The sequence below is a fragment of the Acanthochromis polyacanthus genome, chromosome 4 (genome assembly GCF_021347895.1).
Source record: "Acanthochromis polyacanthus isolate Apoly-LR-REF ecotype Palm Island chromosome 4, KAUST_Apoly_ChrSc, whole genome shotgun sequence".
NCBI classification, from domain to species: domain Eukaryota; kingdom Metazoa; phylum Chordata; class Actinopteri; family Pomacentridae; genus Acanthochromis; species Acanthochromis polyacanthus.
This window is the reverse complement of record NC_067116.1, coordinates 36,733,634-36,754,472: the sequence shown is the minus strand read 5'-3', so window position 1 is coordinate 36,754,472 and position 20,839 is coordinate 36,733,634. Positions and strand designations below refer to the sequence as shown.

Sequence of the window (20,839 nt, the reverse complement as noted above, 5' to 3'; positions counted from 1 at the left end):
AAATGAAGAAAGCAAGTAAACCTCGAGGTGCTCTGAGGGCAATAATGTGAAGCTGCTGCAATGTGCTGAGGTTAAGGTTGCTGTGGACAGAGGCTGGTCAGAATTTGTTATTACTGGATAGGTAATCCCACATTAGCCTCCAAGTGCACAACTAAACTTTGCATTTTCGTTATGTGCTTCATGGCAGTTTGCATCTAATGTATGTACGATGAAACCAAAACAACCTTCCTACTGCAGCTGATTAAGTGTCTGTTGCTGCTACATAATCATTTTTGTATCGTCATCCATGTCTGCTTTCATGTGTACTAAACTGAAATATACTGTACTATAACGCCTTAAATGCCTCTTGGTGCTCAGTCAGAGTGCCTAACTAATGAGAGTGATGGAGATGTGTGGTGACTGACCGGGTTTGGTCCAGGTGGAGGTGGAGCTGTTTTGACAGGTGGCGCTGAGCCGTCTGCTGACTCGTCATCTTGCTTGCTGATGTCGAGCGTAGTGAACAAATTGGAAAGCAGCCCCAAGATGTGTATGATTGCTAGCTTATTGGAGGGATTAGGCTGTACAGAGAAAAAAAAACAGAAAGAAGAAACATTACTTCCATTAATAATAATACATTTTATTTGTATAGCGCTTTTCAAAGCACTCAAACACGCTTTACATAAAACCACCAAACATTGAAAATATGAAAATAAAACAAGTCATAAAACAAATCGTAAAAATAAGTTCAAATTATGTGATATAAGTGGTTGTGAACAGGTTGGTTTTGAGGAGTGATTTGAAGGTGGTCAGGTCTGTGCAGTCACAGATGTGTTGGGGTAGGGAGTTCCAGAGAGTGGGGGCAGATACGGAGAAAGCTCTGTCTCCCCATTACGGTATTTACCGTACTTGTTTATACTCAAACACCTCGATTCTTCTGGCTCATTAAGTGCATTAGAATCTGTCTTAAAAAACAGCTGCCAAAGTATTTAAAAACGACAAACCCTAAACAGTCAATATACCACAATTAAACAGTTTAACAGTTAAGAAAAAATGCTGTAAAGTATCAACAACTCAAGAAGGTGAGGTAGAGAGCTGACAGCCAAATTAGAAAATCCTCCACAATTCTGATGAGAAATAATTCAATTAAAATAAATTGCTGCATTAAATAAAGGTGGGTTTGCAGTTGATCAGAAACTAAGTAAGGATTTGACTTTGGGCATTTCTCATTACCATTTTCAGAATAAATACAGAGAGATAATATATATCATTCTATTAACAAAGCAGATCTTTATCAATTTCAGTCATAGATGGAAATTAAAACACAAGTCAATGGGCAGATATTTCAGCAAGGTGATCAAAGAAGGTAATGACTCATTTTCATGCCACTTTTCTCACTTACATCTATGCACACGCACACCTCCCCCAGGTAAAAACATTAATTAGGTTTTCGCTGTCAGTGATTATTAATCATTGTTCTGTCTCCATGGTGATGCAACAGCCAGAAGACTACAAAGAGGTAAATGATGTGGCTGCCACACCCTCCAACAGATCTCCAGTGCCTCCTTCGAATCTGCCTGTACTAAGACAACATGTGCACATCCTGCTCAGCTGCCTCATCACAGTGACACCATGTTTTTTTCCCCCCAGACATCACGGTCATTCACCCCTGATGTAACGTAACCTGAAGGTCTGCCCACTAGGTGCCACTATTTGTCCAGTTCCAGACACGGCACCTGATTTAATAGTCTGATGTAATGCTGATACATCAAAAAGCGAGACGGAAAACAATAAACGAGGGAGGAAGTGAGGATGGATGAGACTTTGTGCGACAGTGGTGTGTTATGTGAAGGTTAGGGGAGGTGACACAAACACAGAGAGAAATGAAAAGCTTCATCTAAACTGACATCTCTATTGACTCCATCTATTCTTTACTGATGGAAGAACAAGAGTTTCAGAGAGTATCTACCGCGTCCTACAAACGGTAAATATCAGACTATTTTTAGATAAGGCTGGCTCCATATTTGTACTATCCAGCGTGACAGTCTGAATAACCATGCTCTATTAGATGTGGCATTTAAACAGAGACAAGAATTTTCTTTTTCATGACTGTGCGGTCACACGTGTATCAGTGTGACCTACTGTAAGCTCGTTTGTGTAGGCACTTTTCTGAATGTTTGCATGAGTGAGCGAAAGTGTGTCTTTGCTATTTCCATGCGAGTCACTAGCCCATGGTGCAGGGTCAGATCCAATCTGGTCCTGCAGAGAAATGTTCCACTGCAGTGACACCACACAGACACAAGGCCTGCTCCTATTGGCTACAGTCCAACTGTGCTTGTGCTGTGTTTGTGTACGCACCGTCTCATCTGCTAGCTTCTCCAGTTGCTGAATGTATGGAGTGATGAGGGAGTGAAGGTTTCTTAAGATGTCTTCCACTGGGAGAGCCGAGAGCAGGAAGCCGAGAGCCTGCATCAGCCACATACACTGACTCGTCTGCAAGAAGAGACCATCACAGGTTTAGCTTCAGCTTTAGCAAACACTGAGCTTGAAGTCATTAAATAGGTGTATACAGAAACAACAACAGATTTTTCACAACACATCGGGCTGCAAATATGCTATGTAATTCTTTCACAGCATTCCCTATTTAAATGTCATTTCTGAACTGAGTACAAGGGTAGAAACAGATAGTGAATAAGAAATGATACAAGCACTGACCTTGTGGATCTGCTTTATAAGCACCTCCTTGAGAGAAAAAAGAGATTTAGAGAGAAGGCTCGGTTAGCCTGAAAGTACAACAAAACCCTTCTCAAAATAGCCATAAAAAGTATCTCCAAAATAAAACAACTGAAGTGATTTCAAAGAGTAAATGTTATTTCTGGAGAGCGAGAACATTACAAAATCCTCCAACACCTCTGTTTTCCCAAGTCCCTCTCTAGTCATTGCTTAATTCCCTAGAAACTGATCTGTGTTTCATATTTTTTTCCCACAAAAATGATCCCTGCCTACCTCATGGCTCAGATGTAATTCTACACTATTGCTTCCTTCAGAACATGCAGATCTATGAATTCTCTAACCGTTATTTACATCCCTCCCTCAAAACAAACTTCAATGCGAGCACACCAATTCATCTTTGACTGAAACAAAGTAAAACTACTCTACACTACACAACAGTACATTGCAATGCTGGAGTATTTCAGTGACAAGTCTTTATCAGAAAGTGAAACTGAAGAACAAATATAAGCTGCAAGCTGACAGGATTAGCTCCTTTGCTTTGTCACGTATGAAACTCTCACTACCTGAATTTATGGTGTTGAGCCTTTTACTCTGCAATACATGGACCACTACAGTTTCTAGGTCTTATTTACTTATGATGTATCTTCCAGCATATAAAAACACCCTATGGATGCTTAAAGCACTTCATATTCAATGTAGGAGGTCTTTAATAAAGAAAAAAAAGAAACAGTTGGATCATCTGGGAAAAAAATCCTGTAGCATATAAATGTCCGCATACCTGAGAGACGGCTACTATGTTGGTTGCGTACGGTGGCAGGTCGTATTTACATTCCCTACAGATTTTCTTGAGTGTCGAGACAGAAGAAACAGAAAGGTCTGGATTCCCTAAAGCTTGTAGCACCAAGGGGAGGACACTGCTGAGCATCACGGGGTGGTCTGCCAACCATTCAGCCAGAGCACCTAGTAAGAGAATAACAGTTCAGATAAGGAATGAGAAACCATTTAGATGCAGTGCGACATATGTTTTTCCTGCACAGCACTGTCTATAACTTACACTTATTGGAGCTTGACTTTTATTATATCATGTGTATTGTCTCACCTATCGTGAACATCACTGTGTCTGCTAACTGGACGTTGTTGATGCTGATTCTCGGGATGAGTCCTATCAGGCCCGGGATGACGTCGGAGTAATTCACATCTATCGTCTCTGCTATGGACTGGAAGCCGTACAGCAAAGCTTCTGTGTGCTGGAGGATGCAGTCAGTTTATATGTAAGCATAAATTGTCAACAAAAACGTTGCATTAGTCTGCAAGAATTTGAGGTGTGAATTGAAAAAAATTTCAGTGGAAAAGGAGTTCACTCATTTAAGTTTGTCTTGATTTTGACTGGACTGTTCAGCGTTTATGCACGCCATCACAAGTACACAAATACAAGTATGACACATTTTCAGTGCAGGCTTCTGTGCAACACTCAAAGAAACAGAAAATAGCTCATATTATTTCTTTGCTCGTCTGTGTGTGTATGTCTCACCCACCTGCCATGATGTGGGCTGCTCTGTGTTAGTCAACAGTCTCCCTAGTTTATCATACAGGTTACTCAGCAGCTCTGCTCCCAGCATCTCATACACGTACATAAGTGTGTCTGAGATGTCCACCCTGCAGGACAGACGTGCACAAACAGACATTTTAGGGGTGTGCAAAAGATCTGTCAGTCTACTTGCCAGACAGGCTTTGCCCTCTCAGCTGCCAGTGCAGTGAGAGTCTGTTAGAGAAAAACACACTCATTTGCTGACCAATCATCCTGTCAGCAGGTAATTTCTGAAACACTTAGATCGTCAACGTAACACACAGTAGCATGCAGTAGAAATTGGGACGTACAACTCATGGAGATGGGGTCCTGCACACAAATACACGCACGCAACCAAGCACACCTGTAGATCCTGAACTGCTCCTTCTCATCTGAGGACCACGATGCATACTCCTGGTCAGAGGGGAACTGAGCTTTGTGCAGCAGAACATCCACCAGTTGGAAATACACTGGCCTGTAGACCTGCAGATAGACTGCCTGCTTGTCCGACTCAAAGGACATGATTTCATCCTAAGAAAATGAGGGAATAATTGTGAAGAAGAAGAATTAGTCTTTGACCTTTCAGATTAAAAACAAGTGTTCTGGTTAGCGAGACAACTTTAAAAGAATTACCTTAACTGTTAGCCAGCCACGTAATCAATCAATTATTGATTAAACAATGAAATTAAATCAACACACTGAATGTTTCCCCCTGTTTATATCTAGCGTTAGCATGAGTTTCAGGTAGCCCTAAACCCAACAGCTGCCAGACACCTTTATCACAACTTCACGTTGCACAGTTCTTCAACACGACTGGCACAGTAAGCAGTTATATAGCATTATGATTCTATATTTTAGATGTCATCATCCAACACACCTGTAACCCCATCTCACTTAACAAAAGAGGCTTTACTTAGTGGTGCAATCTGGCACCATAAACCCAGATCACATTTTCTGCCTTACTGGTTCGTCGATCAAAATATTAACAGCAAATAATCATTCAGATCCCTAGTTCTAGCCTGTGCTGCGTTTACCACACAAATGCAGTTAATAGCTATTCATGTATTTTTCAGATTTTGTCAGAAGAGGTATGCAAGTCTACATTGCCACTTCACTTAAACATATAACAGATCACATAAAAGGCAAATCGTAATTGTTTTTCAGATATGTTGCGAGAATATCAGTGAGAGACAAGCAGCACATTTATGTACCACATGTTCACAGTTTTATACAGGCCAAAGCCAACTATTCAAAACAAGTGCCAAACCTTATCTCAGCGAGCAAAATTTTGGAGGCTGGTTTTGCAAGCCAAGAAAAGATGATGGAAAAGGAAACCTGAGTAGCTGGAAAACACAATATGCAGAGACCCTCACTACAATATTACTTAAACGTCTCAGAGATCATAACATTTTGGCATGTCTTACTTGTAGAGTGTACCAGAAGGTGAGTGTGAGGGAGCTGGTGGTTTCATTGACAGGGTAGTGGCCGGGGATGCCTGTACAAAACATGATCATGTTGACTAAAGCCAGGAAGCTCTGCCAGTGATCCACCTGCTCCAACAGAGTCCTAGGGAGAGTGAGAGAACGGGGTATAAAGGAAAGAAAGAGGAAAGGTGCGATTTGGCAGCTGCACAGTAGTGTTGGTACACATTTAAATTAGCACTGAAACATTTCATTCGACACAGCAACACATTAAAAAAGCAGACATGGTACGCGTGGAGACTGCAAACAGAGACACCGGAGAATGACCTGCATGACTTGTTTTGAATGTTGAAGTTGCAGTATGTAATTCTAATGCAACACTATTTTTGTCAAATTCAGTGAATATCTCCTCTCGGTCTGCTAGCTGTCTGTTCTGTGTGCGCTAAAAAACGAATCTGTTGTTCATACCATGCCCAAATGATTCAGGGAAAATATTTAACTGAAAATTTTCTGACAGATATTGTGATTTGAGTTGTGAGTCAACTTTTTAAAGTCAAGCCTCACTTCAGTAATCACTGTGTAACAGATTACAAACATGTGACGGAGCACTACTCCATGAGATACCATCAAAAGTGTGACTGTGACACAAAGAGGACAGCATGAAATCATAAACCTTAGCAGTTTAAACAGTTTAAACTCTGGGTTAGACACACTGCTTAACATATACATGTGTAATCGAAATTGCAGCCTTTATAATTTATGGAATATATTGTTTCAAAGTGCTGTTTTGATTAAAAACAAATTGGTCAGCTCCAGTTCGCACACAGTCATAGTTCTATAAATACAAAATAAACAAAGCGCCTCAGAATTATCCACACAACACTATTCTAAAGTGTGTGACAAGGGAGGGGTATATCTGTACATCTGGACACGATAACCGTCTAAATACGGCAACTAGCTCAATATCAACAGTATTATTCCAGAGTCACAAACTCCACCTTTAAGAACTTTTTTCTCGTACACACCAGGTCATTAAATTTAGACTAATATAAAAAGCTTTGCATTGCGTATTTTACATTAAAATTTGTTTAATATTATGATTTCAAGCTCAAATAATTTCCCTTGCAATTTACAGGTGCATCATTCAGGACATTAATATTGGCCAAGATGATGCTATTATTACATGTTCATTGTAATATACATTTACAAACACACACACGCAAACACACCTGGAGTGGTTCTCTCCCAGTGTCACAGCGATCCGGCAGATACCGTGACACGTCTCCATGTCTCCATTCTGAACAGCCTCTCTGAGCTGCTCCTGGAGGGCCAGCACTTGAGGAACCAGTTTCAGCAAAGTGTTCACATATCTACAACACATCGACACAAGAAAAGAAACACCGCAGTCAATATTTAATTGCGCAGCTCATTTAAAGGACTTCTCTAGTCATTGATTACATTTTTTCACTAAAAGGATCTTTAATAATGCCAGAAAATGCATCCTAGCACTTCCTTGGATTTCTTGTACAGTATTGTGTTTCTTTTATTCCTGTATAATTTACAATTTCCCACAATCTTGAGCAACTGCTACAAAACAATTTCCCAAGAGGTTTTCTGTTTTTGAAAATCAATTTTAAAAAATGGAGTGGAGAAAGACACAGAACGTAAGGCCAGGGAGCCTCAGTCAGAGACTGTACATTGGCTGGTGAATATAAAACTGACTCACATCGCTAGGTTGATGTATTTATTGCTCTTTCCCAAGACAAGTGTTTATTTCAAATCAAATCTCAGTCCAAGTCAGTCCAACCTCTGATCCAGCACACCCACCCTAAAAATCCCACACATCTACCAGAGAACCGGAAAATCTATTCAAAGCTCCTTTCTCAGAGCTCCACCGCTGTCAGTTATTATTCTGTCTTCCTCCTGCTGTCTCAGCCATTTATAATTCCCTCTCTGACTAAAACACACGTGTGCTGCTGACATGCACACAAACTCACACAGACACACATACATACACTTTTCAGATCTGCTGTTGTGACAGCATCAGACAGCATCACTCCTTCTGTCATCCTTAATGACAGCAAGAGAAGGGGTGACATTTGGAGATGAAGGGCGTGTGTGCGTGTCCCTGAATGTCGCCGAGAAGATTATGTGCATGTGTGAACGCTGTACATGTCAACTATATTATGTGTGTCTCAGGAGGTTTTTGTGGTATGCAGGCTGTGCTTCATCTTTCATGGGAATGTCAATAAGAATGCTCATCCAGGTCGATGAATATTCATCAATGACAGAGCAAGGTTGTGCGTCTTTCCTGGCATTTGAAACTATACTATCACTTACTACGTTTCTCACAGGACTGAATCTAATGCTGCGACTAATGATTATTTCAGCTGTCAACAGCAGACAGGTGTTTTCTCTAAATCAATTGTTTTAATCTTGGGTTTTGGCCTTACAAAACAACTTAAACAATTGCTCAGATAATTAAAACTGCTGATTGGTTTCCTAGCCCATCGATTAATCAACTAATTGTTTCGGTGTCGATGTCATTCCTGACAGAATGGGAGCAGCCAAAGGAAAACAGTGGCCAGAAAAAAAAATGACAATGATATGCACCTTCTGTTGTGCAGGTTAAATGCATCTCTTGCCGCGGTCCTGGGATGCATTTTTCATTCTAATTTCCCTCAGGCCCTCTTATGAGCCGAGGCGCCAGTTCTATGGTCCTGCATTATGAAGCCAAGTCCCCTATTCAGCAGCCCACGCTGATTCAGCCGTCTTTGGAGAGAACTACACCCTGCTGAAACGCAATGTGTATGAATCTGGCCTCCATCTAATAAGCCCATACCTGTGTGCCTATTGGCCTACATCCTCTGCGTTTGGCTGTCTGAGCTACTCTCTGAGAGCAGCACCAGAAACTGCACTCAGCTGAGTGACTGCCTGTGTGTGTCTATGCACATGTGAACAGCAGACTGCACTCATGCACTCAGAGGATCATTCATTTTTAATAAGGTGCTTTGCAGATGCAGGTCATGCACTCTTGGTTCGGGAAAAGAGGACTTGGTGGGCATGTGATGCGATTAAGAGAGCAAAATGGATTTGTATGCCTTTCTCCATTTCCCTCGTAAGACATGACATTCTGGAGATTCCTTGGAGACTCTCTGCTGCAGTCTCCTCTCCTCTAACTCATAGTTGTCCATCCTCTTTTGCCCCTGTCCTGCCATTATACACTTTCCTGCCTCCTTCCTGACTCCTCCTTTATTCTCTCCCTCTCACTCCACCTCCTCCCTCCCTCCCCCCATATCCCTCTCCCCTCCCTGATCCCCTCTGCAATTACTGCAACACTCTGAGACAGGGGAAATGGGTTGCCTGGCAACAGGATGCAGCTGGACCAATAGCATCCCCCCAAATGAGTTGACTGTAATGTGTTTAAACAGAGAGAGTGAACAAGAAACAGGGAGGAGGGCTTAGTACTGATGGTGAGAGATGAGAAAATGGCAAGGAAGAGCACAAAGAAACAGAGGTAGAGTAGGAGGAAATATAACATATATAGAACAAACAGACAGGGGAATCTACAGGATGAAAAAAAATGTGGACTTTGATTGACTTTCTATGGATTTTGGAAGAAAAAACCTTTCACCTACTCTTGTAATAGATTTATTTGTTTCCTTGACACTCATAAACGTACACGAGAAACAGAATATTCTCAAGTGACTTCAGTGTAATCCCATAAATTGCACACTGCCCCGACATAACAGTGGCTCCATGGATGCTACAAGTGAGACAGTCACCACTTTGGGAGGACCTGATGAGCACACACCAGCACACTGCACAGGGCTGTGATCAGTCATGAGTAACAGAACAAATAAATAAAAAATGGGAAAATGCATAATGAAAGTAAGTGACTGTGGTAAGAATTGAAATTCAGAAATCAGGACCCCATTTCCAACAATCTATCCTGGGAGCCCAGCAACACTTGTGTTGTTCTGAGTGTTGTGTTGAGACTGAAGATATTCTACCTGTAACTCCGCTGCCATTAATCGTCTTCCTACCATCTGCTCACTGCGCTTAAACTGACTTGTCAGCAGCAACTTCACAGGTCCAACCCCCCCGTCTGTGCAGCAGCGCAGAGGTATGGAGGATGAAGACTTTTATTCTTGCACACTTTCACACCTTCCCCTGTCCTCCTCCTCCTTCCTCTCTTAGCATCCTTTCTTCTCTCTGCATCGTCCCGTCACCCCCGCCCTCTCTCTCTGTCTCCAGGGGAGGGGTAATGGGTGCCTGCCATGTCTGAATCAACCAGGGCATGATGACATCTCTCCCCAGCTCTGTAACCATAGCAACGCCAGCCAACCGAGAAATGCCATTCTCCTCCCCCTGGCTGTCAACTTGCCCTGTATCAATCCCTCCCTCCTTCCCTCCATCCCTCCCTGATGCCCTTCTAGTGCCCACCCTGTCTGTTTCCTGCCTTTGGCTAATACATCTTTCTTTTTTCCCTCTCTTTTTTCCCTCTACCTTCATTTTTGCTCCACTGTAATTTCTCCAGTTATTAACAAGATGAGTTTTCATGCCACAGTAATGCTATTTCATTTCTACTGCCTCCTTTTTTCTTTTTTTTCTTTTTTTTGTTGGGTTGGCATGAGTACACATTGGCAACCATAACTGTGTACATACCTTTGGGAGTCGGGTTGCGAGATGGCATTAACTATCGCCTCCACCGCTGTGTCGAAAAGCTCTGGGTCAGGGAGGGCACTGAAGCAGTCGTGCACCAGGCCTTCGCTCTCGCTGAGGGGCACATCCAGCAGCACCCACGATGACAGGCAGCGCAGCACGCGAGCTTTCACTGCCCCCGGGCTGTCCGTCCTTCGAAGCAGTTGTTGCAATAAGGGACACACTGACCCCCACTCCCGGCCCAGGGCTCCCCGAACCTTGAGGGACGATAATAACAAGGATTAGACTGCTGGAGTGTTGCTCATGTGTGTATGTTTCTCAGCTCGATAGCTTGATGATGAAAACTGAGGATAATTCAAAATGCTTTCTTGTTGGTGATTTTATTTTGCACTGACACAGATTTTGTTTTTGAAACCCTATTTTTTGGAGTACAGCGCCCTCCATAATTATTGACACCCCGGTTATGATGTGCTGAAAGCCTTAAAATAAATTCAATTTTTGTTGAAGAAGCATACTCTCACACTGAAAATTGTTGAAAAATGTATTATAGGAGAAGATTAGGTGCTGTTTTGTTGGCAAAAGGGGATTGTACAAAGTATTAACATCAGTCATACTAATAATTTTGGCACACATGATTTCATGTAAAAGAATTATTTCTTTGTGTGTTTTTTTCCCCCACTGAATAAATGCACTTGAATTAAAGGTTGGATTTTCCTCTTTTTTCCATTGTGGTCCTATATTATTTAGAAAAAAAACTGAATTTATTAGAAGCTAAAGAACACATCTTAACCAGGGGTGCCAATAATTATGGAGGGTGCTGTACATATACGCATTTGTTTGCAGTTTTTGTTTAACATATCAAGCCAAACATGACTATCTCACACAAGCATCTGCACATGAACATAAAAAGAAAACATAAAGAAGTCTAAAATGAATCACGATTTGAAGGTTATAACAGAAATTATATGAATTATAGAAATGCAAACAAAGCTATTATTCTGAAAACGCATTTACCACCTAGACTTGACCATTTTCTTATTTACTTCTACTTATTTAAGTTATTTATGTCATATAGAGGTTTGACACCTTTTGATGCGAAGGGTAACGCAAAGACAACCTGTGGACAGATTGAAGAAGGTGACATACCTGTCCCTTTCGGTACTGTGGCAGGCGGCTGGTCTGGAACTCCTCGGGCAGGACGGTGAGCAGCTCCAGCAATGCCAGGCAGCGTGCCCGTCCATCCACCCCTCCCCCTTCCTCCTGAAACACCCGCACCATCTCTGCCACCGCGCCAGGCCAGGCCTCAGGCATTGTGTTGAGTGCCAGAGAGGCCAGTGCCACACACAGCCGGGTGAGCACCATCTTGGAGCCAGATGAGAAGCAGGCAATCTGAGAGAACAGCTGGCTCTTCAGAGACTCATACTGGTCTGTGGGGATGTCGGACCAGTACCGAGAAATCTTCGTGTGAAGTGCGCTGGCACCAAAGTATTGGATCTCTGGCACCTGTGAGAGAAAATAAGAAGGATGTGAATGACACGTTTCTTTTAGTGTTTGTGTATGTGTGTGTCTTTGTGAGTGTGTGTGTACCCTGTACCTTATCTGGGCTCAGTAGGGCCCAGCAAAACTGCCAAGCCTGAGGCGAGACCTGAGCCTGCATTAGCCATTTCTGGGCCAGATTCTTGTTTTCTATATTGGGATCATAGTACAACTGGTGGAGGGCCTAGGAACAAAGAAGAAAAGGCAGAAAAACAGTGAGAACAGTCACACAAATCCATAAAATCTGTGGACGGTCGAACCATGCAGGAGTTGAACGCGCTCTTGTGAGAAATGTTTGCAGCTACACTCCACACTCCAGTGGATGTCTGAGAAAACAGACCAACTGAGAGTAGACAAACGCAGTCCTTTGAGCGCTCGCTTGCTGGAAAGAGCTGGTTACCTTGAGAAAAGAACATCTTTTCTCACTTGGAAACACGCAGACACATAGTAAGACAGGTTACCTCCAAAGCCTCAACAGTCGAGAAGGCAATGACCTGAAAACAGCACTCTCTGAAGCACAGCTCTGAGTAATTTGAGTACTTGAGTGCAGGGAGAACAACAAGGAGCAAGCCAAAGAGACAGGAGATAAAGGATGAGTGAGAGAGGGGGAAATAAAAGAAAGGAAAAAGTAGCATTAATTAAACAGACACCTCTAATCCTAGCAATGCCAGAAGAAAGGTTTAGGCACAACTCTGCAAAATGTCTATTTATTTCTCTCTTGCTGTCTTACACACAAACACACGCACATGTACATGCTCACTGAACTAAAACTACTGGCTGCCAGCGCAAACTGTCTCACAAGCAACACCGGAAAAAAAAAAAATCTATTCAGCGAGCTTCTGATCCTTGTCTTTTACCCCTGAAGCCTGCTCACATCAATTCCTTCACCACCATTCTCTCATCTTTCTTCCCTTTCATTTCATCTCTCTATCCACCCTCTTCCTGCCTAAACTGTCCATCCAGTCTCATCCTACCCCTCAGCTCTCAATTGTGATCCTAATCTTCGAAGATTTACATTTTACCCATTCACTAATGAGAAATCTTTATATTGTTTAACACAGAGGATGAACAATACTGTAAAGAAAACACAACTGGTCACAGAGTACAATGATGCAAGTGCAGCTGTATAGAAGAACATCAATACAACGTCAATGCTGACTGGAAGCAGAGTCTCAGGTGGCACTTTCTCCACGTCTGTCATCCTCCAATGCAATTATCCATCTCCATTTACTGTGTGAGACTCTGAGCATGACTGGCTGGCTGTTAATGAGATGTTTCTTCATAGAGAGTGGCATTCTATGTGTGAAAGAGAGCGATAGGTTCAACTACAGTATGTGCGGCAAATAAAGTACTGTACGTGTAGTAGATGTTTGCCTTCCACTTTTTCTTAGCTTGTAGGTTTCTGTTTTCAATTCACATGTGACTACAGTTTCAGCTGTTAAAGAGAAACCACTACACAAGTGAAAACAAGCTATGCAATGTTTCCTTTATCCATGTAGGTTAATGCAGACAAACCTGCAGGACAGAACTTATGAAACAAGAATCCGGCATCGCCTGTCTATGGGTCATTATTATGCTTTCATTGTAAAAAGCATTAGGATGGTTTTGTTAGTCAGCTCGACTCTGCCCTGTCTATAAATGAGGCTGTGATATTACGGTTCAAAGCAACAGCGGATCATTACCGCAGTCCACTGTGTGATCGCAGACCTCTCCTCATCCAATCCCAAACAGAGCGGTGTCTGAGTGTGTCTGTCCTTCCGAGATTTATTATCAAAGCACAAAGCGCAAAACAGCCTGTTCATTTGGCTGCTTTAATCTTCTCACAAAGCAGCATTGTCTGTCTTTTCCTATAAATCACACAAGGCATCTTAGCAGTGATCTTGACGTTGTTTAATTGTCTGTTGTTAAGTGGGTTTTACAACAGGAGAAAAAACATGTGCATCTCTAGAAATAGCAGCTTTTAATTTTACTTCCAGCTGAAGCAACTAATTGTATCTACAGATGGTATCTAACTGTCTGAAACACCGCGCTTCACCTGAGGACGGCGTGCTCTTGGCAGACACTGTCCGAGATCATTAGCCTCCTCTACGGCCCTTTTCCAACAGGAGAAGTGAGAAAATGGGAATGCAAGCGATAAACCACAGCTCAGTTAGACAGATTCAATGTCAACTCTTACATACAACTACAAAGAATTTAGCTGTATACACTTGTATACTCAAACCCAGGAGAATAAGCACAGAGTAGCTCCTGAGCCACAAAGAACAGTACAATACCTTTGCTATTAAAAATAACCAGGGCAAACATGAATTCTTAAGTAATTGTTTTTCTTGTTAAAATGAATACGAAGTACAAGGCAGGATATTTAGATAAAGAGAAGGGTCAGCCTTTTCATGATACTTCAGTGTGTATCAGAGAAATCTCTCTGTCTCCACATCTTTAAGAGGCACAAGTGCAAAAGCCTAAACATACTTTGGACACTGTGTTCACACACAGCAGGTGATGGCCATAGGTTCACTGTGTTTGCAAGCCATCTGTCCACGAGGGCGTCACTCTTGAAGCTATTGTAGCGATGGGAGGGCAATGCTCGTGCTGTGATGCAGAAGGCATCATCACACCGCTGACCCATCATGACACCGCGCTATAACTGTGAGAATCAAAGACATGCAGAGGAATGATGATTAATAAGGGAACAAAGAACAATAGTTTGTGTGAGAGTGTGCGCGGGTGGTTGTTGACAGCAAACTGCCAAGAGAGAAATTAAGAATACCATGTTGCCAATAGTGGTGAAATCTCACCGAATGAACAGAAAATAATCCTTTGAACCAAGTGTCTCAACAATTTCCCTTTTCACTGCATAATTCAAAAGACTGATCACCTCCAGTCACTGAATCAATGGGCTGCCGACACGAACACTGAAAAACACACTCACGCTAGGAGATGTGTGCATCATTTAACCTACAAGAAATGTGTTCCACCTTGAGCTACATGTATTTTCGTCAATAAGTGGATAAAAATTCCCTCCCACTCTGACTACCAAAACACTACTCAACACACCGTGTATCATTTCTCTCTGTGACAGATTCGGCTGCCCTGCTACGTTCCATGATTCGTTCGCTAGAGGCTGAATCATCTCCTACGCTTTAAAATTCCATAAAACTACTTAATAATGAGACAGCCCTTCCTGTCACATATATCTTATCCTAACGTTACTTACAGTTTCCAAATGGCAGAGAAATAAGGAATCTGAGAACTAAGCTCTACTGAACAGGCTTCAATAGCATCCTGTGTAGAAGTGACGTGATTACAGATGGTTGTGATAGCAGGAGTAGCAGAGTCCAAGTGCCCTTGAGCAAGATGCAGACCTGGACTGACCCAGTATTATGCTGTCTTTCCTTCTGATGGTACAGTAGTTTGTCTCGAGGGAGAAATGCAACAGCAGCGCTATGAATTTCCTCTAAATTCCACTTGTTTGGCAGATAGTCGCTCTAAAGCTAATTATAGTTGGGCGGAAATGTAAGGCAGTATACGATCCCCCCCTTCATTATACACACGAAGATACTGACAATGTGATACGTTGTTTCACAGACCCGAGATCAAACAAAGAGCCTTCTATTAGACGCATACAAATACTGGGCCAGGAACCATCATCTCCACCACCATGTGTACGACAAACACACACTCACCAGCACCCCACTGTACCAAATTGACAATTTGGCACTGCTTATCTTTTTATTTCACTCTTTTAGCAATGGCGTATGCTCTAATATTGTTACAGGAAAGCACAATTTGCCTTTCTATGAATAAACAATATTATATGTCTGCTGGTGGTATACAGGATTTTTCTTGGGTCAAGTCAAGTCAAGGAATCTTTAATGTCCCCACGGGGCAACTTTTGGTGCAGCAAGCAGCAAACAACAGACAAAAACACAATAACATGCGATACGCAACAATAAAAATACACAACAGAAACAACAATAACAATAATCAGTTAAATACAATAGAATACAAGATAAATAAAAACCTAAGGAAAGTTAAAATGACAGATTAGGAATTTTGGGGTTACTATGCAAGACAGAAAGCATATTACTGCATGTACAGTAAACGCAATGACGCTGTGTTAATTTGTTTGACATAAATCTATCAATTTCCTGTGGTTTCTACCATTTGATATGCTTGACGAGTTAAAACCTCAATTAACAGAACTGGTTAAAGAAATGATTGCTTTAATTTTCAATGTCCATCATTCTGGCAATGTGCGATTTGGCTAAAACCTCTTTGGGAGCTGTTGAAAATTCCTCTACACTCTAAACGCCCTGCATGTATATTTACAATTACCTGCTGCTGGGATTGTTCCGCAAAAAGAATAATACAATTACTCGTGAAAGCAGCATCTGAGTCATTAAACTGAAAGTCTGACGCAAATGCTGATATGATGCTTTCAGTGAACACATATTTTCTAAAGAAACCTTTTGTCTTCCTCTTAACATCCTACTGATGAAGTGTTATCCGAGTCAAAAGAAGAAAATGGAAAGGAAAAAAAAACATCGAAGCAGAAGGTAAATATACTTTCTAAAAATAGCAGAGTCATAAAAGACAGTATCTTTTCAGTGGCATGAATATAAAAGCGCATGTAGCCTTCATGGGAAATGATACTTAAGATGCTGTTTGCCGTGTTGTATCAGTTAATGAGATTACTGATAGCACTATACCATTTGGAGCAGACTAAATCCTGATGCAAGCTGTTTTACAGTCTGAAAAAGCATCTTAAACTCTACAAACAGCCCACGCATTCAAAAAAAATTAAGAGTACAAAATCACAGGTGACACGTCTAAACATTTCTTAAATGTATTATTCATGAAATAATCACGACACTGACATTAAACCATTATATACTGCTTCAGATTATGACTCACATGTGGTTCAGGTTATTTTTTGTTGAATATCTTGCGCTGTGTTTGCTCACTTGTGGTAGTCTGGCATGCAAGGCATCACTTTCAGTGTAGTGGGGATGTTCAAAAACGGAAAAACAGTCAATATCTACACGCCTGGGTGTTTGTTGCTTTTCACTAAGTTTATGTTCATATATTGTTAGCCATTTATGACGCTCCTGATTACATTTATTATACATTTTAGGTATCCATACAGTATGTACTAGTGTTTTTTCTAACTTTAGTCAAAATGGCAAGGAAGTGACTTTTTGTTGTTGTTTTTTCCTTTACAAATGCCAAATAAAAACAACACATTCCTACAGACAGTCTTCTCTCCACCTGTGGAAATTGAATATGAAGAAATGAAAGCGGAGATTATCCCACAGCAGACAGGACTGTGGATACTGGTTGTTATTCTTCCTCCTCTTTTATTACACCATAAAACCACAGAATCAAGTCAAACCATTTCTCCCTACAGGAATGTGCATCTCTCCCTTAAACCTGCCTCTAATCATTTCTGTCGCATCGCCAACCTCCTCTCACCCCCTCCTCCTCCTTTCTTTTTCTCTGGCGCTGTCACAGACATCGACCCTTCCCTCTCCTCCCTCCCCTCCTTCGCCTCACCCCCCTCTCTCTCCATCTCATCACATCGACTCTGCTCTTCCACAGGAGCACCACCTTTTTTTCTCACTCCCTCTACATCCTCTCCATTGTCTCCCCCACCCATCCCCATTCTGCCGGAGTCAGCGGCCACCCAGCAGGGAGATGCACCACAGCAACCTGGCAGTCAACAAGCATGCACAGGCAAAAACACAAACACAGCGTAATATACATTTAACCTTACTGAAGAAAAACAACATCCAAATAAGCATGGTACAGAAAGTGACAAGAGGTTGTAAAGAATTAGATGCAACCTGTTATTTTGCTCTTATTTGATGTGCATTATAAACATTCAGTCACGGCTAAAGTCCTCAAAAGAGCAACGTCACTTCTCCAGATTAAATCACTTCTGTAAGAAGTGTTAATTAACGTAATATTATGTAGCTACAAGGCAAATGCAGCCCTTCTGCTTTCCCTCTCAAGTAATCAGCAGAAACGCAAGCGCTTTTCCCCCTTTCTTTTGGTCTATAAATCTCCTCCGATGCTGTATGAGCCGTCGGGGACAAGCTGACCCAAAAACTCACCTTCTCTACGTTTTCCACCGTGAAGTCCAGGGCGTCCGGTGTGGCTGCTATTCTCGCCGGCGTCTCCATATCTCCGCGGACACGGAGCTGTCAAACGATTAAAGAGGAGCAACACATTGAGAAGCAGCCACCGCTAAACTTGCCTTTAAAAAAACAGTGTCATCTCCGTTAATATTTCCATTGCGGCATGAGGAACGTTAAAGTTAGCTACGCGGTTTAACTAATTTACTAATTTATGGATGACACGAGAGGCTAACCGGCAAGCTAACGTTAGCTCGCCTAACTTGAGAGCAGGCTAGCGGTCGGTAACCTCCACTACAGCATAATGGTATAGCAACAGCTAGCGCCACTATGCTAACGCCAAACTAGCTAACGTAGCAGTGTAACTTAACGTAACCCTACCACCGAATAAAACTGAGCGAGAAGGCTTTACTAGTATATTCCAAGTGTGACAATGTTATCAAAACAATGCCGTCTGCGTGTATTATCTCTAGGCTGTCCAGAGGTCCGATATTTCCACACCTTTCTGTCCTGCGACGGTATGAGACGATGCTGGCAGCTCCCTGCCGCTTTTCTGCCTCCTCTCCGTCACCAGGAGCTCTTTGCTACATTCAGGCGCTGTGGGAAAAACCGGTATCGAACTGTAACCGGTCAAGCACCACCCAGTAAATGAGACAGCGATTTTTTAAAGGTTTCAAAATATTAAAGGTAGTCTATGTGTTAAACTGTTATTAACCTTTAGTTAGTTAATTTTGTTTTATACTGTCGTTGTTACCAAATTATTTAGTTTACACTTTATTAGTTTGTTCGTTTTGTTTGTTTTTCAAGTGTCGTATGTAAATATGTACATTTGAATGTGGCATTTTCATTTTCATAAATCTAATAAGATAAAATCTTCACATTATGGAGCTTAAGATGGTGTCAGGGGCAATGAACTAAAGAGTATTTACTATACTGTATCTCACGGTTGTCTCTGGAAAAACTTCAGCTGCAACAATTGGTGAGTTAATTATCAATTATTGAATTGATTGCTATTTTTATAATCGATTGGTCAATTTGAGTATTTTTTAACAAAAGAAAAAAGTTTGAAATGTGAATGCTTTCTGTTTCTTTACCACTCTATGTTGGAAAACTGAATATCTTTGGTCTGTATACATTTGAAGACATTATCTTGGACTTTGGAAAACGCTAACAATTTTTCTCCATTTTTAGACACTAATCAAAAGAATCAACACATTAATAATCAATAATAGCTATAGACCTTTCAGTTTTTCGGTAGAAAATAAATATTTCCTGTTGGTCCCACAAGTCACTCAAATCCCTGAACATATTAAACTCCTCTTATGCATTAATATGTGTAAATAATCTAAAACAATGTGTTGTCTAGTAATTATGAATATATTGATAAAATGACGGAAAACATAACTACAAACTACCGTTTAATAAAAGAATATCCAATTACGTTTTTCACACATAGAGCAAAGTTATTTACAGGTTCTAATATACAATTAAATAAGAAAAAAAACTGCAGTCAAGTATGTGGCTGAAAAGAATATTAATTCCTTTTGTAAGTAAGAATCATCATTATACAACTATCACTAGATGATGCCAGTGTCGAGAAAAAAGTAATAAAAGGGTAGGTCAGAAAGGAGAAAGGATTTCAGTTTCACTTACTTGGAAGTGAAACTGCACAAAGGGGACACATATTATCTGGTTTATGTAAATAAATGTGCAATTAAAACCGAATCAGGATGATAGCAGCAGTGTGGAATTCTGCTCCATGAATCCAATTTAACACCAGCATAAATAAATAAGAAGAATAACTGCAAAAATCCTTACCCCCGTGGTTGTTTAATATTCTTCTATCCATTCCAACACAGGCTTGTAGCCTCACAAAATACTATTTTTTAAAAAAATATCTTCACTTCATATAACAACCACCAGGTACCATGGAAAATGTGAATAGATAACTATATTAAACAGATTCTAACATAAAATAAAATGTCAAAAATTACAACCATATTACCACATGGCACCAGAGTAGGAGCTCTTACTCTCACCATAAAAATGTCAATGCATGATCATCATACCACAAAAATGTGTATATGTCAGGTTCCTTTGTAATATCTTTATTTCATGGAGCAGCCACCACTTTATCTAGGAAATTTGGGGGAAAAAATCCCTTTATTTTTCAAATATATTTTTGTTCTTTCTGCAAACCAGCAATGTTTAATTTGAGCATCAGTTTCATGGAAACCAAGAAATATCATGAAATAACTCTGTGTGAAAAAGGTGGCTTCTGAACAGTGTAATTGAGGAACTGTTATTAAATCCTGACCTGTGGCTATTTGGAGAATCAACTGTGGAGCAACAGCGCCTCCACGTGGCTCAGCACAGACATCACAACACAGTCAAACACTCGGAGGAAAGCGCCAGTCATGGATTAAAAAAAAAAACCCACCAAGGATGATACTTTTTTTAGCTTCAAAAAGAGTCAAATATCTGAATTAGCATTTATAATTATATCATAATTGTATTTTTTTTATAAATAAAATCTCCAGCGTCACTTCACGCTGTTCAGGATTTATAGTTAGTGCTGATTTATTTATTCTAAGGGCCACAATGTTGTGGCACAACATGACTTCCAAATAGCCATTTATTAAACAAACCATCGATTGAAGTTACATAAAAACTTTACATTACATATATACACGTGTGATAAATTCCTTCTACTCTTTTCGTTTTATTACAGTTTGAATTCATAATAAATGCATTAAAGAGACGAGTGTTTGCCCGGGGGAGAAAAAACAGGAACACGTTGCCAAATC

At 41.0% G+C, this 20,839-nt stretch overlaps 1 protein-coding gene across 4 annotated transcripts in view; it reads right to left on the bottom strand.

The window, feature by feature from the left end:
* LOC110952305 (importin-13-like) overlaps positions 1-20,839 on the bottom strand; it is a 435,553-nt gene that overhangs the window by 9,095 nt on the left and 405,619 nt on the right. Inside the window, exons 1-14 of one of the 4 annotated variants that reach the window (XR_007941409.1) lie at positions 18,534-18,660; positions 18,012-18,098; positions 11,957-12,082; positions 11,509-11,865; positions 10,366-10,619; positions 6,927-7,067; positions 5,701-5,842; positions 4,641-4,807; positions 4,245-4,365; positions 3,809-3,956; positions 3,488-3,669; positions 2,692-2,718; positions 2,335-2,469; positions 405-557 (exon numbers count right to left, since the gene is read on the bottom strand). Coding sequence is in view for 3 of the 4 variants with exons in the window: in XM_022195805.2 (XP_022051497.1) it covers positions 405-557; positions 2,335-2,469; positions 2,692-2,718; positions 3,488-3,669; positions 3,809-3,956; positions 4,245-4,365; positions 4,641-4,807; positions 5,701-5,842; positions 6,927-7,067; positions 10,366-10,619; positions 11,509-11,865; positions 11,957-12,082; positions 18,012-18,080 (2,022 nt within the window). In the remaining variant the exon portion in view is untranslated. Of the gene's footprint in view, positions 1-404; positions 558-2,334; positions 2,470-2,691; positions 2,719-3,487; positions 3,670-3,808; positions 3,957-4,244; positions 4,366-4,640; positions 4,808-5,700; positions 5,843-6,926; positions 7,068-10,365; positions 10,620-11,508; positions 11,866-11,956; positions 12,083-18,011; positions 18,099-18,444; positions 18,661-20,839 lie in introns of those variants that run through there. The other 3 variants (XM_022195805.2, XM_051947229.1, XM_051947230.1) reach the window with 3 other exon arrangements.